Source organism: Acyrthosiphon pisum, chromosome A3 (genome assembly GCF_005508785.2).
Source record: "Acyrthosiphon pisum isolate AL4f chromosome A3, pea_aphid_22Mar2018_4r6ur, whole genome shotgun sequence".
Lineage (NCBI taxonomy): Eukaryota > Metazoa > Arthropoda > Insecta > Hemiptera > Aphididae > Acyrthosiphon > Acyrthosiphon pisum.
In genome coordinates, this window is record NC_042496.1 from 15,378,245 (window position 1) to 15,401,434 (window position 23,190).

General features: G+C 25.0%; 1 protein-coding gene across 1 annotated transcript in view; it reads right to left on the reverse strand.

Moving 5' to 3' along the window:
* LOC100165851 (leishmanolysin-like peptidase) overlaps window positions 1-23,190 on the reverse strand; it is a 77,913-nt gene that overhangs the window by 49,966 nt on the left and 4,757 nt on the right. The window contains exon 2 of the mRNA XM_029491115.1: window positions 4,072-4,172. Within this exon, the coding sequence (XP_029346975.1) occupies window positions 4,072-4,172 (101 nt within the window). The remainder of the gene's footprint in view (window positions 1-4,071; window positions 4,173-23,190) is intronic.

The window sequence follows — 23,190 nt, forward strand, 5'->3', positions numbered from 1 at the left end:
TAAAATATTGATTATTAAACTTAATAATATGAACAATAAAAATTACCTACGCACTTAATCGATTGTACAACTCTAAAAAAAATATCTCACTTGTAAGTTGTAACTATACCTAAATTAAATATTAAAACGTTATTTTTATGTTCATTCACTTTGTACAAAGTAAAAATAACAATAGTTTAGCGTATAATTTATATTCTGAATGTAGAGAAATCAAGGTATGTTTTTACAATGATGTATCTATGTTATTTTACTGTTGATCATCAAGTTTTAAAGAACAGTTGAACTCTTAGTTAAACGTTAAAACAAAAAATTATAACGATTACAAAAAAAAATAAGTTGCATCCAATCTAAAAACAGATCGATGTCCGAAAGAAAATTTTCAGAATTTTTTACTGTATTATGACTTACGATTTTCACCAAATGTTTATATTAGTATTTCCTAGACATGATCATTTTTACAAAATTGTTTAGCTATTTTATACATATGAACATGTAATACAAGGTTCCTTGTAAGTTGAACCTATATAGTATACTTGAAAAATATAGAAAATAACTTTTATAATATAATCGCAAGTTATTTTTTTTTGACGAAGTTGGGTATTCAAATTTAAAATAATGATTTTTACGGTTTTAGTTATTTTGTTGTATTTCAAAAAATATTAATTGTAGACTTTTTACTATTTTGTATATTATTATTTTATATAGGTAGACAATGCAAATTTCTATAATAGACGTCGGTATTCACTAAATCACATGCGATGTTTTTTTTTATCCTGACAGAAAAAGATGCTAATCCACCAGTCTACTTCGTTAAGAATGATTTTTTTCGTATAAAATGATTTATCATTGAATTCAAATGTAACACATCCATTACCTTACACTGACTTACTCAATAACTAGGTACCTACGCTCAAAATCTAATACACCCTTAGTTTTGCTTTTATTGAATCAATATTGAACAATTAATCAAAAGATTAGTTAAATGTCTTAGGGAATTTGATCGTCAAGTTTAATTATAATATTAAATTTATGTAAATTGTTATTCGGCTATTATACAATTGAACATATTATACAGAATTATTAATTGCATATCGTAATCAAAGAAGTTAATAATAGTGGGTGAGGTATCCACACATAAAAAAAAGATCGATGTCAAAATAAATTAATAAGTCATGTTACGTATAAAAAAAGGCAGTCAGGATATACAGAGATCCGGTTTCAACAATATCGTTTCAATGCACAGCAGTGAATTAAAAATTATAATATAATATAGGAATGGATATTACTCAAGACAACTAGTATATTTGAGAGCAATGATAAATCATCACATTAAAAAAAACAACTCTGAGAGAAGCTCGTTTTATTAGTTGTGTACATATTCTGTGTAGGACTAACTTGTTAAATTGTAATTTACCCATAAATTATTTTTATATGTTAGGATCTTAAATTGCAATGAATATAGAAATTAAATTATACGTATCTATATAGAATTAAATTCTAAAATGTTATCATCCTATATTACAAATAAATGTAGAACCAAACTACATAGAAAATTAACTCATTAAAAGTTTAAACTTAGAACAAAACTAGTTTAAAAAAAAAATAAATTTTCTTATTTAGTTGTAATTCAAAAACAAAAAAATAATTCTTCACTAAATGTTTATTTTAACATTTTCTTTGCCTGTTATATTTTTCAAGATATTCCGACACTTTTTGAGATTTTTATAGACATTTTTTCTGTCGATAAAAATGTTTCGCTCAATCAAAAAAACTTGAAGTAAAAGGTTCCTCATAAGTCATAATAGCTATTTAAAAATGTTAAATATACATAGGTACAATTTTTTTTTTATAAGCTTTTAAAATTGTACGTTAAAATGTTGAAAACATTTGCAAATTATTTTGTAGGTATACCTATATTTAAAAATTAATAAAAAGTCAATTTTTATAGCTTAGGCTTAATAATTTAATACAAAGTTCCTTATAACTTTTGAGTCATACTTGGTTTACACCTACTGAAACCACAAAATCTAAAAAAATTATAAAAACACACTTTTTATAGACATTATACCTCGCATTATACGTTCAAATATAGAACTAGGGAAAAAAAAAAAAAATTAAGGATGCGTTTTTACGCATTTTTTATGCATTTTTACGCAAAACTAGTTTTCAAAAAAATCGATTTTTTTTTGTTTTAGTTGTTATTGAAAAAAAACGAATAACCGTAGTTAATAAAAATTTTAACCAAGTGTATAATATTTGAAATTTCTACACACGATACCTATAATTTTCAAAGTATTTCGACTTTTATTGAACTATTTATGGACATATATATATTCGTTTTTTAAAGTTTTTTCCTGCAAGTATCGATAAAAATAATTCACTCAATCAAAAAGCTTACAATTTTAATATAAGGTTATTAATTGTTAATCTATAGCTATTCAAAAATATTAAGAAGACACTACCCATAAGTTTGTCGTCTCCGTCTTACGACATGGCAAATTTTCGTTCACTAGTTTCAATAGTGTGCTGTTAGTTTTGTTGTTATAGTGAATTGACCTATAATCAAACTTTTAGGTAAGAACATTATCTGTGGTTAACAATCCAGATATGAGCATTTTCAATTTGGGATATTTCTCATATCCACGAGTGTCTTGAAAATTAAAATATTGAAATAATCGCCGAAGCTTAAGCACAACACCCTATGAACAATGTGCATGGAAAATATTTTCAGGCCTTGGGCGTTTTGATGGAATTCCACTCTAGTGAGCAAATTTAAAAATTCCATAATTGCATTGAAATAAATAAACAGAACACTAACAAAAATTTGTATATTTTAATACAAATGGAATATGAATTAGTAAAACTAAAACGATGTGTTAGTAAATATTTGAACATATTTAATGTTGACTAAAGAAAAAGTATAGGTACAGAATAATTATAACTTAATAAACAAATTTTTAATAAATGTACAGCAAATAAGTATAATTCTTATTTTTAAGATATTTTTTATGTTTAACCTAGTACAATTATTTTGTTAATTATATGAAGTTTATTGAAAGTTGTATTGTGGTTAATAAAGTAATTCAAAACTGCTGGTAAGAAAGTTTTTAAAAATATGGTTACATGAATTTACATTTGCATTTCATACAGCTGCTAAAATAAATAAGAATACACAAATGTATTCTCAATTTAAAAATAACCTAGCATATATAGATCTTAACTTTGTTTAAAATAACCTAAATATTCTTTTGCATTCTGTAAAATATAAATAAATTATTTATACATAAATTATTTTTGTGGACAAAAGTATGGATTAAAACTAATAGTAAGTTACCTATACTTAAATTTAATTTTACAACTATCAACAAAAATCTAAGAAACTTCACTTGTGCATAGTGTATTTTACACAATATTATTTAGTATCTTTACCTATTTACATTTGTATTTTAATTTATTTTAACTAACAGGTGTAAAGTATGTAAAACTGTATTTAACTTTAATAATAGAGCAGGTCAAACAAGTACGTGCAAATGGTATAAAATATATATTAATATGATTAATATTATCTGTTTGCAAATGGTTTTGTCTTAAGACGACCTCTAAATTATTGTTTCTATCTATAGATACAAATACGATAGATAATTCTATACGAAGAATATTTGAATAAATATTAAATTGGGATATTAACTTCAAAGAAAAACATAAAGATATAAATATCTATCAGAGACCTGCAAACACGATGATGATGGATCATAGCTTATGCGGCTGTTTGCAATATATCGTCAATTAAATATCCAAACATCACGACTCGTCGGTAAATACAAAATAACAACTGTGCGTGCTCATGACGTATTTCATTGAGAAATGATTACGTCAAGACTCAAGATTGTAACACCATTATAGCAATATGTACATAAAAGAATTACAATAATAAAAAATAACTACTCATTTTTTGTCGTGTACAAAAAAAGCATTCATTGTAATTTAACGTAATTGTATATAAGTATGTGAATTGATGATCATTAATTACAATAAACGTATAGTATCATAATAATATACACAATAATATACCTGTATACGCTCTCGTCGTAATAGAGAAGAATTCGCAGCGGTTGATTCACACTTCTTTTTCTCATTATGTGCGGTGATTCAATGTGCACTCCATGTATTACCTGCAATAACAATAAAAAAAATGGATATAAATATTTGTATTAACACAACCATAAGCATCATATATCATGATTAAAAAGCAATTCATATAATTAACTATATTATGATATAATTCATGTATATAATCACTTAAAATGATTTATTGTAGGAACACGTAATGTATGAAACAATTAAATTAATAAATAGCTAACGAAAAGCGATTCAGAGCGGGGACAAAGACGGTCTGTCAGCCTATATTTCTAAGAGACATTTTGTTTTATTTTTTTTTTTTATTGAGCTTAAGCCCGGCAACTTAGGCCATTAGCTATTTTTGTTTTGTTTGTAGGTTTTTTATTGGTAGGGGGAAAACACGTGTGTGTTTGTTTTGGCAGAATTTTTGATTTGGGCATCGTGACTTGCCCGAAGAAAAATGCCGCCTATGGCCGAGGTATCGAACCGGGGTCGGTGTGCGTAACAACCGACGCCTTAGTCCGCTCTGCCGCTCCGTCCCCCAGATATTTTATTATAGGTATACTTAGATTGGTTTTAGTAATTTATTTTCCATAAGTAATATGGTAGTTTAAACGTTGAACTATTTTTGACGAAAAAATTGCACATATTATACAATAAATTATTATAATATTATTTCATATAATTTTAAAATGTCATTGTGTACAACAAATAATAGTATACATAGTGGCGAAAAAATTTAAGTCCCTACGAATAATATTTTTCGAATTACGACAAACTAAGATCGTTATTCGTTATCTTTCATTTTAATATCCAATTTCTTAATAAAAAAAAATTGTACAAATGTAGTTTTGACATATTATATAGGTCCCTGTAAGAAAAATGTATTAATAGAACCTTTATTACATTTTCAAGCCTTAGCTATTAAAATAGAAAATTTAATACGTTTTTAGCTACAAAATAATTTGTACATTTTCATGATTTAAACGGATTTTCTCAAAACTTGAACTGGAAAGCTAATAAAAAAAATGTATTGCAATGTTTTTAATATTTTTAAATTTCGATTAGAATAACTTATGCGAAACCTTGTAATACATTTTCAAGGATTTTGACCAAGAAAAACAATTTTTATATTATATAAATTTTCCTGATTTTTATTAAAGATTCTGGGAATTTTTTTCTTTTAACTCCTAAAGTACCTACTTACTAGTTACTAAGTACAATTTTATAACAGAATCCGGCCCAAAGAAAAAAATACAAGCATTTTAACTAAATAAAAAATATTCATTCACAGACACATACATTTATTTTTAACACACGTCATCATAAAACCAATGTGTTCAGAATTTAAAGTTTATGGAAATGACTTTATTTTAAAAGTGGTTGGGCATTATTTTTAATAAAACCATATTGTAGACATATAATAATACGTATTAAAAAAATGTTTATTTTATTCGTATGGAAACCTTATAGAATACCCCTAGTAGATAATAGGTACGTATGTATATACTGTATATATCAATAGATGTTGGTTGAATAATCAATTCTATTATTTTTTAATATATTACGAAAACAAACGTATATATTTCCTCAAAACCGTTTTCATATAGGTATTATTGGTTTGCATGAAATTCAACAAATACACACGTACCTAATTCGGAGATAAATTTAAGGGACCCAAATTATACAATAGAATAAACAAAAAAGAAATCCATAATGTTACATAACATTCAATAGCTAAGCAAAATAAAAAATATGTAATCTTATAGGTAGATTTCTTTTACCTTTTTATTTATTTCCTATAGTTTAAGCGGAATTGCAGTCAAGGTAGATTGATCACAGGATAACGAAAAAAACCTAGGGAAGTCGTTCAGTAACACAGTAGGTGTCGAGTGCAGATCGTCATTGAGTAAGTCTCTAGACTCTAGAGTAATGGTTGCGTGTTATATTTGAATTCGATAATAAATCATACGAAACCTATACGAGGCTACTAATTAGGATTCTGCGCGGAGACATTGAATTAGCCTCTATTTTTAAATAGCTTAAATTGTATGTAAATAATTTAACAAATTCAATATGTAAAAAAACTATATATACCCATACGTAATAGCGTTTAATGATTGAATCACAAGCAAATGGCAAATGCCTTTACCAAAATAAATTGTACCAAGGGATTTCGATATTTATAAATTGCTACAAGACCAAATTATCTGAAATATTGTATTAAATTTGCAATATTAATATTAAAAATGTTATGAATTTTTAACTACAAAATAATCAGTTTTAATTTTACATACCTATGATACATGCTGATTTTTCATAAAAATTCTCGTTTTCATTAGTTTTATAAGATTATTTAGAAAATTAATGGACATTTTTTACTTTTGAAAAGTTAAATTGAAAGATTGAAGCATATTCACAGCTCCAAAAGTTGATGACAGATAGAAAAAACGAAAACCAATACATTTATCGCTCCGCTTAGGACATAAATGATATTGGTATTTTTGTAGTCAACGTAATCATACACGGGAAATGTTTTTTTCCAAAATTATAATGTTTATAAATATTCTTATGTAACGTACCTATTCATTTGCAGAACTCAGAACAAGTAATAAAAAATCTCGTTACAACAGTTTATCCACCATAATTTGACCATTATAACAGGAAGTTGATGTTACGACATTTTAACTATAATAATAGAGCTATGTAATTTAATGAATATTATTATGTGACTAGGATTTTAACAAAACATTGTTATTTTTCTATACATGGATAGTTGTATTATTATGTTTATACTGCATTCTACACGAAGTGCGACTACATTAACCTAAGTATAATGTATATTGTATATAGTGTATTATGTATTCAAATTACATATTTTTTTTAACCTAATCTCGATAAATTATGGAACCAATACAACTTTGTATGTAAGAAACCATAGTTAAGTACGATGACGTATATCAATAAAAGTTCAATTCAGTTTTATTATTGCGTGTAATTTTGTAATTTACTGATCTTCATACACTTGAAATTAAACTTGTCTTATTTTTTAACGATGAATTTGGTTTGTAATAATAATAACTATATCAAAATATAAAATTGATTATAAACGTAATTAATTTTTTCAATACTTGCATACATATAATCTCAGACAATCGTATATAATATATAGGTACTATATATTTATATGAACGGGCCGAGAGCATAATATAATAATAATAGGTACGTACGCCCGGTTACCTATAATACTCGCGTACCTACCACAACAGTGAACAATAAATATGCGATATATGTATATATATTGTATATATACAACAGATAGACTGGTATGTGTATTATATTGTATACATTCAATATTCATAATAAAATGGAATTAATACATTTACCTATATTAAATAATAATGCTACATAATTGTTTGTAACCTACCTATCTTACGAGTTACAGTAACAAACAGATGTGTTACAAATAAATTTCGGTCAGCAATTCACGTTTAGCTTCGTTAGTTTTATTATTAGAGTGAATAGCGACATATTGCCAAACTTTAAGGCATAATTATCATTGTTTTAAAGGGTATTTTTTCGATTTTTTAATTTTAAAGCTAGTTATAAGTGTGTAAAATATTATAACTTAAAAATACAAGTAAATAAAAAACCACGGCATATTCAGCAAGCATTTAGTTACCACGAATTATTAATCTAAAAATAAATATATATATAGGTAAATAACAATAATAATAAAATATTAATAATCAATGAACAATGCACATTAGCCTATAATGTGAATTAAAAATATGTTTTATCACACCTGACTATATCGAATTAACTAAATCCAAAGCGAATTTAAGATTGCACATAAACGTGATACGTGTAACGTAAAACCCTTTTAATATATTGATTTTAATAAATTTAATTTAACTTCGACTATAACACAGCATAATAATTAGTTGATCAAGTATTTAATTAAACTATAGTCTAGCTGAGTAATATAAATATAATGTTCATATTAGTAACGCTTTGAGGTAATCCGTGAAATTATATATTAATATAAATTGTCATGGTTTTTCTTAGCTTATTGTTTATATTATTTTTTAGAAATCAAAAATTTAATACTATTAAAAAATATCTACATTTTTTTATAATTTCATAGCTATTAGTTAATATTGTGGTCAATAATACAAATCCGAATATAATCGTATTTCGTGCGTTGCACTTGACCCCCCACAACAACCATCCATGACATGATGAAAAATTATTCTAGTTATAAGGTTTACTTTCATCTTAATATACTTAAAGCTATTATATCTACTGTTAAAAATAACTTAATAATGAATAAGCAACAGAATAACCAGATTAGTTGAACTTTACTGATAATTATTTTCGAACAATTAATTGTGTTTTAGTTAAAATATTCATATATAATAAACTATTATGACACTTATTAATAAAATATCTTGTTGGAATTTAAATAAGAAAAAGTAGATTTAAAAATAGATTATAAATTAAAATAATAGTCAATAGATAATTTAGCTAAATAAATAATATAATACTCAATTAATGTAATTTTTCATCATTTTTAGAGTTTAAAAAACATGAATTTGATTAACCCTGTACATTGATATGTAATGTATTTCAGGTATATGTATTATGCGAGTTGCAATTTCTATATGAATTCGGAATCATATTATAATGTGATAGAAATTAATTTATAGAGTCTGAAAATACATTGAAACTTTATTTAGCTACATTGTTGGCTTCCTATATGTAACGCCACACTGAGCCGAATATTACGCTTGTGTTTTTATAATGATAATATGTTTCAATATATTATTCAGATATTCAATTATTGTAAAATTAAGTTGCTATATATTAGTTATGATATTATTATAATTTATTAGCAATGAAGTAAAATGTGTGAGTTACATATTATATATTTAATATTACGTCAAGACAAACACAACGATGCAATTTTATTTTTCATAAAATAACAAGCGTCATCTGTAATGAGAAATTAAATGGAATAGCCAGAGAGAATAACAAATTATTTTTCTTCCCGGATGAAACATTTTTTATGAAAACTGCAAATTAAAATTCTTGGAAAATGGAACCACACCATTCATTTAAAAATAGTCAATTTTCCCTCCGAAACGTGAACTGAAAATATAGTGTTTTTTGGCGTCAAGTTAAAAATAAGAAATAGAATATAAAAAAAGGTAGGCTAGTGGGTGTCGCTCTGGTGTATAGTAGGTTACAAGAGGGTTACTGTAATGTATGGTGTTAAATTTGAATTCAATGATATAATATCATTGTATAAGAAAAACGATTCTGAGCGAAGACGGTCAGACAGCATTTGATATTATTAAGTATATTAGATGGTATTATTGTGAATAAAGTAATTTATGTAATATAACCTATTTACGTGGAACCTTGTTTTACATTTTCAACCCTTTGCTATAAAAGTTGAATATTTTATAAATTACTACAAATGAATTATTGAATTTTGTGAAAAATCGAACTTTAAATGCTTATAAAAAAAATTGTGCCTATGTATTTTTAATATTTTTCAACTGCTAAAGTAACAATACATCAGGAGCCTTGTGTTATATTTTCAAGCTTTTTGACCCAACGAATACAATTTTATTGACATTTAGAGAAAAAAAAACTAAAAAAATTGAAAATTGAAAATGTTCGTGAACAGCTCAAAACTAGTCAAAATATTTTGAAAATTTAATCAAATATTGGAATTGATAAAATAAACATATGATATATATTTCAAGTGTCAATGGTTTTCGTTTTTGAATTACAACAAAATAAGACAATCACTATATAAGAAATCAAGTGAACATCCAATCTTGTAAAAATATGAACTTCAAATGCTCATAAAAATTGAATTTGACTTTCTTGCAAAAATGTTTTTGATAAAGATAGACAAACTTATGAAAAATCTTGTATTACATTTTTAAATCAGAAATTTACAAAGATAAAAAATGTTTATTAACTCAAAATAATTTGCACATTTTTGTGATTTTTACGTGTCTTGTCAACATTTGAACTTAGACAAACAAAAAAAAAAATTTAAAAATTTAAAAAACACACCAATGTAAAATCAATATACATTCATCGCTTCGCTAAGAATCTAAAATAAATTAATAATAATATTTTATATTCAATACCTAATGAAAATTAAAAATATGGAAACAATATGCTGACCGTGTTTTTCCATTATTATTATTATTATAGGTACCACTACCTATATTTAATTATTTACCAGATATATAACATATTATATTATATACAATTCTAGTAAGGAGTAAAAGAAGAGTTGAATAATTATGTGTCAATGTGATTTAGACGGAAAATTGGCCGTGTACCTTCTGGAACTATGCCATGTGATTATGCAATCTTTCGATTGTGCGTTATAAACCGTTATACAGAGATTCATCACGTACGTGTTGACCGAATGTTGTAAGATTCATTTGTTGGACACGAATATTATTGACTATTGTTATTCCTATAATGTGTAGATGGTTATGGTTAGCGTAGTAGAAATTATTGCTTCGATGAGAAAATACTGAGAAACAATAGTTGTATTCAAATATTGAACAGTTTTAAATTTATTTATCAATATTGAGCCTTTATTATTAAGAATGAAGTCTTTTCTAAAAAATATCAACTTAATTTAAATTAAACAAACATTGGCTACTATAGATAAGCTTAAACTGTTTCCAAAAAGGTTTCATAAATATTAAATATACGATAATTTATAGTTTATGTTAATGGTTATTGGCTTACCATTTTAATAAAATAATCTTTATTAAAGTGAAAAAGCACGTATTTGAAATATTTAAAATAATTAAATTAAGAAAAAATTGCAATTATTAATATTAGTATAATAGTATATGGACATAAATAAAACTACAATAATCATAAAATAAACAAATTATAAGTAGGTTAGTATTTTGTATTTTATCTTGTTTTAAAATATTTCAATTTTCAACATAATAACATGTCTAATTTACCTACCTATTACAAGTTTGACATATTTTTACATTATATCATTGATTAGTATTTATTTAGTATTACTATTTAGTATTTATATTAATATTTATAATCAATGATTATATATTATAATATATTGTAATTATTCGGTATTAGTGATATAAATAAATAAAAACAAACACAAATTAATATGTTTAGTGCGCGTAATTATTTGTTGTCGTGGGAGTTTTCGAAGTCTTCCAGTAGGAGTACGGTCTAAAAAAAGAAACATTACCTATTAATTACTTATTATAATGAAAAGAAATTGATTAGAAAATTTTCTTCAAATAATGGGATGAACATGAAATATAAAATTTTGCATTATATAATAAAATAATACATTTATCATTAACATTATTTATGACATTTATGAAATTCCACGTTTGTATAAGATAACTATATGTATACGATAGTACTGAATAGTTTGTATAAATTATTTAAAAACAAAACAAGACTAGGTACATGTTATAAAAGTAAATATTCATATTTTATAAATATACGCCTACAGAAAATTAACATACGTCGTGTAAACAAACTGTTCCAATTAATATTTAATACAATTTAAATGTTTGAAGAACTATTAACTTACAGTTTACACTCAATCACAGTTCAAATAAACTTATGTAAAAGTTAATAAAATCGATATCTAATTAAATTACGTAATTTATGAAGTGTTAATGATAATGCAATTAGGAAGAATAAGACGGGAACAAATTAATTATTATTGTTCGGAAGTTCTTAACTCATAACTAAATTGTGAATACACACGATTCGTATTCATGCCTACATTCAACCACCCCCCCCCCCCACAATTAGTCATATAATATGTTCGCTATTTGAATATTATACAATAGTTTCATCCACATATCTACAACATATAAATTATTTCATAGACTAAGAAACACAGAAACACATACTACATAACTATTTGGAACACAGTTTTTTTTTTACACATATATAATTGAATTTCATGCTCAACTGGCAGAACAAAATTTCCGGTAAGACCAGCGTTAGAAAAAACTACCTATATACGTTTTATCCATTAACTACGATTTATTAAGATTAAAAACCACATTCATCGTTCATTCTTATATATTCATATAAAGCACCATAGCACCTCCCTCCGGATCCGCTCCTGGATTTACGTATATTTTCACTATTTTTCTAGTATATTGGTTAGATTAAAGTCGTCTAGTTTTGTTAAATGGTTCGAACTCGTTAGATGTTTATCAAATAATGTATTTGGTTGAATCAGATTTTGGTATGTGATTGTTGGTTATATCACTGGTGAGAGTAAACCATGACAAGAAGAAAAGAAAACACAATATAAGTTTTAAAAAATAATAATAATATAAAAGTTATATTTTAAGCCTCCTTTATAAAAACTTGTGATTTTTAAATTGTAATTCCTTAACCGATTATGAGTGTTTTCTAAAGTGCAGTAAAATAACATGACTTTATATTATAGAGTTTGTTAAATCAAGTTCATCATACATTTTATTATTTTTTATCGGTATTTTTTTTTTTTGCACTGGTTAATATTATAAAAAAATTTTGAAACGCAACATCCATAAAGTACCAACTCGATGAAACTTTCGATGGAATATAACTTCTACTATAGACGAAACGATAACAAATAAAAGCAGCTGAAATAAAATATATTGCTCAGATACTAAGACTAACATACAAAATACATAATTTATAATTTTAAATATATAATATTTGATAATTTAACAGTTTTTTTTTCATGTGGTAGTTACTATAGTTATTAAAAACGAGTGATGACACAAGCGACAACGATAATTGTCTATTGTTCAGAGTTTTATGTAAGTAATAGTATCGAAAATTATAGATTTCGATATTGGCAATTGATATTACTATATACATTAAATTTAAATAGGAATATTGTAAGCAAAAAAAACCTTTGGAAAATCTAAAAAATGATGTAACAGTAATACATACTATTGTAGTAAGTATATACCTACCATAGGGAACGTTACATTTTTTAAAGAAGTAATCAACAACGAGAACAATGCATATCCGGAAATAACAAATTTGGTATTCTATGGAAAAAAACTATATATTACATTATGTCTAGGTAATCATTCTGAAAGAATGTTTTTTTTTTAGAACAATGGTTTACAAATCATTGTTGTAATTCAAGAAAGAAAGCACAATAAATAATAATTAACGATATATCAAAAGATGAATAATCAGTGGTATTTATTATTTAAAATATTTTCACTCTGAGGTTTTCTGAATATCGTTATAATAATCAATATCAATCACAGTCAGGTCTTTCCAAAAATCATGGTGCTTGGCATCTATAAGAAAGTGGCCAAAACTACCTACTTCAATAGTAATTTTAACTTAAAAGGTAACTGATATAACCTGCAAAAAACGTATACTGTATAAATACTATAGCACTTATAAATGTACTACATGGACATTGAACGGTGAATAAAAATTACTCGTATAGTCATTAGTCATGTATATAATACATATATAATATTATGAATTATGAAATATGTACTGCTATCAAAAGAGTATTTAACAATATCAAAAGTTAGTTTAGAAATTATGACTAAATTTAATATTCATATTAAACGAGTTGGTAGACATTTTAGAATAAGCGTCAATACTCTATAGGTATATAAATATAGGTAATTACAACTTTAAAATAAACGTAAACATTTCAAAACATTATCGGAACAAAAAAAACAGGTTTAAAATGATTATGATTGACAGTTATAAAAAAAATAAACATACAATTTATCAATCATATTAACTATGGATATTTCCAAGCATATAATATTTGCACATGACAATTTTATAATCGTTATTATTTTATTCCACATAATATGTCTAAACTTATTATAAATACGCGACCCGTTTTGTCTTGGCTCCATTAATTCAATGTAAAAAAAAAAAAGAATAACAAAAAAAAATGTTAATAACAACCATATAAATTGGATAACAATGACCGATTCTAAGCATAGAAAAAACGCAACAAATAATAATAATAATGTAGACATATCTAAGACCATGGATTATAATAATGCATAGTAAACCTAGATTTACGAAAGTTTCATTGTAAAAAATAAATTAATAATATCTAATTATGAAATATTTAAATACCAAAAAATGTAATCTATTATCAAAACAATTACAAATAAGATATATTTATATGTATATAATAAACTATATATACTACACACTACACAGGTATTATTTAAATAGTTTTGTTTAACCACACTAATAATACCACCTACATTTTTTTTATTTGGAGCAGGAGAAAGGAAACGATTGGTATTAGTATTCAATGTTTTACTTTGTTTATGAGTAGGTATTTTTATTTTTGAAAAACACTTTCAAGGACAGGCCTGGACTGCAAAAGTGCACTAAGTTTTAAAACTTAAATATCTGACCGTTGAAAAGAAATTAAACAACGTAATTTAGACAAGTCAAAATTGCAAATATCTAATGATTCTGTTGGGTATATTACGTATATTTTAATTATGTTTTCAAACTAAAATAACAGTTAAAGTTATAAATAAAGAGATTTAAATTATATAATGATATTAACACTTTATACCTAAATGTAATAAACTTTATTTAATTACCATTTAAAAATAACGGTTACAATGTTAATAAAATAATATCATGTTACCTATAGATTATATAACATCAACTAAGTATAGCAATACAAGAAATATTCCCAAACTCAAACAATATAAATTAATAATTTTCATTATACCTAGGTATCTAAATATAAGATCACAATAAACTCCTAACATATTTTAACAACAAAAACAAATATTTTATGAATATAATTTTATTTATCTTAAATTAAACAGTAATTTAATAATTAGTTTTTAAACACTAACATTCATAAATATAAAATGTTGATATAATTTTACAGACAATTAATTAATATTAATGTAATTCAAAATATGTTTTGCGTTAACATAAAAAATAGAAACTTATCAAAGTTATTATTAATTATCTAAACTGGAATTTAGAATCAATTATAAATAAATAAATAATTGAAAGCTCATTTTCCGCCCTGTCTTATTGTACTATCCTACACCCATATAGACATATCATATTGATCACTTGTTTCTGTAAATGTGAATTTAAATGTTGCATAACGGTTCTCTGAGTATGGTAGAAAAAGAAGCAAACAAAACTGGTTTCCTGCTATTTTTTTATCGTAAAACACTTCTAACAGTATAATAAGTAATAACATTCTTAACAAAAAACAGGTTTTTGTTTGTTATTTACGTATTTTTAGTAACTAAATAAAAAGTTCAATAATTTGATTTACATATCAGGCTTAGTTTAACTTAAAGTTCCTTAAAACATAAGATATATTGAAACTAAATAGACAAATAACAATTAAAATGACTTATAACAAAAAGAGACGTAAATACAACGTTCAATGCTGTATTGTATTACACAATTTATATTTTTACCTACCAACGTGATTTGCGATAATATCCTAGTTTAAAGAATACAACTAAAATATGAAATTATGTAATTTTGTCATATCCAAAAATAATTCATTAATCCATACCCAATTTCTATGAATTGTATGAATATTACAATAAATTTATATAAAACAAAAAAAGTTTTCTTACAGACAGGACATACTAATACTTATGTAATACACGCACATTGGTACATATTATTATGCAATATTATAATATAACTATTTTAAACACAGACTATTGCAGTGTCATAAAATAAATTGGGCTAATAGTTATTAATGTATTATGTATAATATTAAAATAAACATTTCAGACATCCAAAAATTATAGAAAATTGCTTAAGAAATGCAATGACGCAATTAAAGTATGAAACACAAACCAAAATTGAAATCTTATTATTGAGGTTAATGTTACATTACTGTTTTCTTCGTAACAGTATTTAAAACTCGATCGACAGAAGCTGATAAGTATTTTGTGAAATTTGGCCAAGTGAAAACAAATACGTTTTAAGAATAATCATCACGATAGAATTGTAACACCATTTAAACGGTTGCCAAAAATAAATGTTGAGTTGAAATCGAATTGTGTGCTCCTCGTCATACATATGATTTTCTCGCATGTTCTTTTTAATGTAAAATAGCAATATTATCTAGTGATGCGACTTTCACCAGTAAAATGTATTATTTATCCATACCATCGTCTAAAATTATTATAATGTCGGAAAAATAGTATAGAATGCATATATTTAATCACATTGACATTTCATTATTTCCTATAGCTATGTTCGTTCAATCAAATGAAAACTCATATATTATTTAAAATTACATTTTACGGAAAATAACGAATTATGTATAATATATTATAATATAATATAATATAATATAATATATTATATATAATATATTATATTTATGATTTGATAGGTAACGTACCAATTAATTAACAAAAATAAATGTTTTCTTATTTGTAGTACATAAGTAGATGTATAATAAGTATCGAATTTAAAATGGTTTAATAATGTTATGTTATTCACAATGAAAAAAAATTTAATTAATTTATGTTTAATTCTTTAATTATGTACCTACTTACCAAATACCTTAAGAGAATATCAGCGCGCACTATTTGTTTTCTCTCTGACCCACGCGCGACAAGGCGTTGTACAAATGTACGTTTAGCAAAACCAACCCTGTGTTATTACTTTTAATACTAGAGTGAATTAACCTAATAATTCTTATCTAATCTATGTTGGCTATTTTACGATATTTTAATTTTTATGTAAGTTATGAGCGTGTACATTATTAAAAAATAAAAACATCGCAAAAAAGCCAACGTAGGGACACATGCAATGTTCTTAGCTTAAAGTATGACAATAGGTGAATTAACTCTTATATTAAAAGTAACAACACAGGGTTGGTTCTGCTAAACATAAATTTTCTATGTAGCGCCTAGGTCAGGGAAAGAAAACAAATGGGGCACTGACATCATCCTAAGTTAATAAACCAAATATTTAAAATAAATTATGTAATTTACATAATTAGATAGAAATTCGAATCATTACATAACTTAACAAAACAATAGAATATACTGTTATTAAAATTAATTTTAATGTTCCATTAATTAGTAAACAATTACAATTTAATATGCATCTATGAGAATATTACTGAACTTTGTTGGTAGTATTTGTTTTAATAAGAATACAAGTACACATTATACCATTGATTATATCTATAAAATGTATTGAATAATGGAGCGGATAGTGATATAGCTATACGCCTACATCCCATATCTACTTTTATGATTTTACTAAATAATGTTTATCTATATTTAGGTTACTTCAGTAGATTACTCATATATTGTGTACTTTGTAGTTTGTACATTTTATGAAATATATGTCAAATTCATACTATTAGTTATTTTAAAAAATTAATATAATAATAGATTATTCTCTTCACAGTTAACACTTATTATTTCAAAAACTTTTTTTTTATACATAATTATAAGTCATAAAGATAAATTATATTTTATACTATTCTTCTATCGTTATTATTTTAAAATTTAAAAATTTTTGAAGGATAAAATACATTTTTAATTTAATAATCCAAAAGCAGAACATTTTTCTGATAACATTTTGAACGAGTAGTCAATTATCAGTATTTAAAGTTGAGATGCGCTGAGAGGATTAGCACAGGGATACTCCACAAAATATTGGCCTACTGCTCCGTTCAACTATAATTTACATGCTGATAATTAGATCTATGAATATAGAACTATAAATATATGTCAGCATTCGAAAAATGTAAAAAATATAATAATGATCATTGATCAATTCCAAAATGGTAATAAAATATAATTTTCCTCTACAAAAATATTATTTTTTAATGATTTTAAAATAGGATTAAATATAAAAAAAAAATACTTAAATAATTGTCGGGATAATGATTGCTTACTTTTAAGAGAGTCACTTTTTTTTAAATATCGTAATTATTTAATAGCATTAATTTAATTTATGTTTGATTTTGATTCCGTTAATTTCTTAATTTCAACTATACATTAACATGCTTTTTACTTTTTTAAATATTAATACTAGGTCCCACTCCACTGGGAGTGAAGACCGCACATGTCTCCTTTTGGAGAAGGGGGGGTAGTATCATGCATATAGTGATATATACATAGATAAATAGATCACATGATCTCCCTACTACCCACTTGTGATAAGCATTGTCAAAGACCTTGAGGTCGTTACAATGAACAAATATAGAAAAAAAAAAAAAAAAAATATTAATAATTTAATTTATTAAGGGTCTGAAATACAAAATATCGACATACAAATCTACTACCTATACATGTTTTTGGGCTGAACACAGCATATTTAAATTATCTGACCGTTACAATTACCATATCAACCAAAATATAACACAGATGAAATTAATAATATTATATCGTTTTCTTACCTAAGTACCCATGGCAATCGATGATTAATATAATTACATTACTATAGTAACAAAAAAAACCATTAAAAACCATTAAAAAATAAGGTTTTTTTTTAAGGTACGTATGTCAATATTTTGAATTACAGACCTTAAATAAGTTAAATTATAAATATTTAAAAAAGTAGCAAGCATGTTAATAGTTAAAATTAAGAAATGAACGGAATCAAAATCAAACATAAATTAAATTAATACTTACTATTAAATAATTATGATGTTTAAAAATAATAAATACATTGTATACATAGTTGATACTTATAATTTATTATCTGTTTATTTTGGCGATATTGGTACACCATCATTTTATACCAATATAGGTGCATGAATATTTTAAGCCAAAAATGTCTTCTTACGTAATATGTACATATATTTACAACAATAATTTTGCGTCATACAGCTTCCTGAGTGAAGAGGCCTAAAGAGTTCCGGGGTCTCGTCAATATACATATATGGCGGTATACTATGGTATTCCGATCCGTTATTTTACTATAAGCCAGCTTTTACTTTCATATTCTACACCACGTTGCACCAATAAGTTATTTAATAGAGTAGGTATACTCGTTGTGACGGTTTCAGTTTTACTTTACGTTTTTAATACAGGTATATAGTCACTATACTATACAGAACGTTCGTTGTGTTCCTTTTTATATACACCTGGAGGCTATCACGATTTACCGCGGAAATACTACGTGTGTGTAACGCCCATTCGGTCTCCAATATGCAATTTTATTACTTTGTGGTTTTTAAGAAAAGCGTATAACTTATACTTTTAAATAAAATATTTAAGGTAAATTAATTTATTTTTATTAGGTATAATGGACTCAAAGTTGTAAAAATTTATTTTGTAAATTAAAAACAGTTTAATAATGACAGCAAAGATACTTGCGACTTGCAGTTTTCCTAAACCAATTTTATAAGTTATGGAAAACATTAAACTAAATAAAATAAAAATTTGGTGATAATAAAAGTACATTCTTCAGTACTGTAATAATTTTTGTTGCTTAAAAATGTTTGGTAATAATAATTAGTTAATATTAGGAAATATTCTACAGCCCGCATCGATCTCTGTTTTTCAATACTTTATTCTCAAACTTTATAATATGTCTAAAAATATACAAGATAAAAAGCATTTTTTTTATTAATTTTTTAATACAACTATTTGAAATGAAATACAAAATCAGAGATCGATGCGGGTTGTAAGAAGTCTTTTTTTTCAGATAAAAAAATAGTCATCAAAATCCGACAGTTCTACAAAAGCTTGAGAGTTATTCTCGTAGTCATTTTTTTCGATATAATACACCCTATCAACCTCCCTAAATAGGTAACAGGTAGTAGATTAGTGGCAACTAAAATGTAAAATCTAGTTTTCAAATTTTATAGAATTGTGGAAAATTTGAAAAACTAGCACCGGGACCCTTAATGCGATAAGCCTGTGTATTTTAGTACAAAATGTATTGAGTTCAAACCACGGTTTCGTTGCACCGATTTTTTGATACTTTAGAGTTAAATTATACATTTACGTAAGCTCCACGCGGGGTCCTCGATCTACCGTAAGTAGATTGCCTGCCTGCTCGCATAATCACAAAAACCTAACAATAGCAACGCATGCGTGTCAGCTAGTTAGTCATAAGCTCTAAGCTCAATAATTAATCTATATAATATATAAAATCAAAATACCACTTAGTCACTGATCGCTGTAACTCAATAACTACGCAAGGTACGAACTTGAAATTTGGAATAGAGGTTCTTCTTATATTTTCACCGAGCAATAAGAAAGGATTTGCTGAAATTCGCATTTTAAAGAGGTGCTCTAACAGGGATATTGAGGTTCACGATGAAAATTGTAATTTTTTATTAATTAATAGTTGCCATTGGTTACAGTTTACAGTATAAATTAGTATTTATTTATTATTGGTTATAAAATAAAATAAAATAACAATCATAATTTTTTTTAAAAGTTGCTATTTTTTAAGGACAACGAAGTGCACGGGTTCAGCTAGTTATCTAATATTTTAAATCACAATTGTAATTTATAACCGCATATAGGAATGTAGCATGAAACTATATGCTATTATTTTTACAAAACAATTTTTCTAGAACTATTATTATCTATATTTTAGGAATATAGATAATATTTATATAATATCATCGATATTAAATTATTGCCGTTTATTGAGCGCAAGTGATTTAATTAAATTAACTGCATCAACAAATTTGATAATGTAATTTTTATACTTTTATCGAGTGATCCATTTAACGTAAGATACTCAATAATTTAGAAAACACCAACACTTTTGGAATTTAATTTATATTTAAATTATATTTTTATTAATTTTTAAATGTTTTACTATTTTGAATGACAATATACTTTTTTAATTTCATATTCCTAAGAAAAATATTATTTGGAGTATTTCGATCCATAAAAATCAAATTTTGGATACGCGGTTTATTATTACTTAATTATTATAGTTATAAGTATTTAAAGTAGTGATGAGTGGAATAGTGAACCAACATTTTTTGGGGTACATCTGTACCAGAGTAGGGCGTTATTCAAATGAAATTGTATTTAGATAACATTTTATTTGAATAAATTATTATTCGGGTGATTTTTTCACAATTATTATTCGAGTAAAAAATTATTCGAACAATTTTCAACTATGATTATTCAAATAAAAAATTATTTGACTGAATTTTAAACATAGTTAATCGAATAATTTTTGTTTATTTTATTTGAGTAAACATATAATGGTTGGTAATTTAAAACAGACACATATTATAAGCAATAGTTGGCATTGTATTTTAAGTTACACGATTGTAAATATTATTTTATTCGGATAAAATCAAAAATATTATAAACAAAATAAATATAGACCCATAGAAGAAAGTAATTTATTTATATATTACTGAGGTGCATACTACATACAAAAGAATTAAAATCATTCTATAAAAGATATTTTGTACAAAATACTAGTATAATATTACGTTTGAAAATTCTTCGAATAATTATAAAAAAAATGATTAGAATAATTTTTTATTCGAATAACGATATTTTCAAATTATTCAAATAATATTTTATTCGAATATTTGTAAAAAAATCATTCGAATATCTAGATAAAATTTTGCCCAACTCTGATCTGTACCACCTCAGGTCCACTCCGCTCATCTAAGCTTAATAATATATTTTACGATATTTTAGTATCGAAGTACTCCAAAAATATATTATGCTTTGTAATAACAAACTAAAATTGCATTTTTTATTTTCAAAAACGTTAGTAGTTTTTTTAAATAATGAATGTCTTGTAGTGAAATGGACCACCTGATATAAATATAAAAATTACACTATTAAAATATTTGATGCGCTCAATTTAAGTTCAATATAACAATTGTTTACCAAAATATGTTTTGGTTAAAAACAACAATAATTTATTTGATTGAATATCTTATACCTACCATCTACATTCTACATACACCAGAAAGTAATGCCAACATACCTATAATAGTATGATATACAAGTAAGATAACAGGTTCCCAGATGAGTTGGTGACCCAATCTCCTAATGACCTTTAAGAACTATATTTATAACTTATAAGTATTTTAATATCACAGACATAAAATTCTGAATAATCGACCTTTTTCAAAGCCATTATACGATTGACACATTTATGTCATACATAATAATAGGTTAACCTAACCTATATACTATTATTTTAGCTTATAAAGTTATATAGAATAAACCTAACCTATTCTCACCTACCTACATATAAAAATAAAATTTATATTTACTTATGTTTTAATACCTATAACCTATTAGTTATTATTTATACCTAAATATTACAAGATATTAAAATATCCATTTATAATATATTAGCTACCAATAAATACATATATTTTTTTTTAATAATACGCACGGTACTCATGATTGTATCGTAGTGACAAATAATAATGTTATTTTTAGAATTGAACACCAATATTTCTTACTATTATAGTTACGAGGATGTAGTACCCGCATGTGTTGTCTCCGTCTTACATAAGTGTAGGACATAGAAAATTCAGAAGTTACAATAGTGCTGTTAGTTTTGATATCAGAGTGAATTGATCTATTATCAAACTTTTAAGGGAATAATGAGTGTGTAAAATATTAATAATTGAAAATGCTCATCTATGAAAGTTTTCCACGTATCAAGAAACGAGAACATAAAAATAATATATATTGAAGATTTTAGGAGTATTAAATTATCAAATTCAAAGGACGTGTTAACTTAGGATGTACCTCGGCACCCCTATTGTTTTTGCTTTTTATTGGTCTGCTATATAATTTACAAACGCGCCGATGCCGATGCATAATAGTTAAAATATATATTACAAAACCATAATGTAATATTATGTTTGACTAGAAAATGTATATTTATTATTTATAGACGTATATTATTGATAAGCATGACAAAAGCTTTATCCTACATCCAACTTTACAATTTTTTTATTTCATTAAAATATGATATACATAACCCTTCAACTACATACATGCACAATACATTATACATACATAAAATACACATATT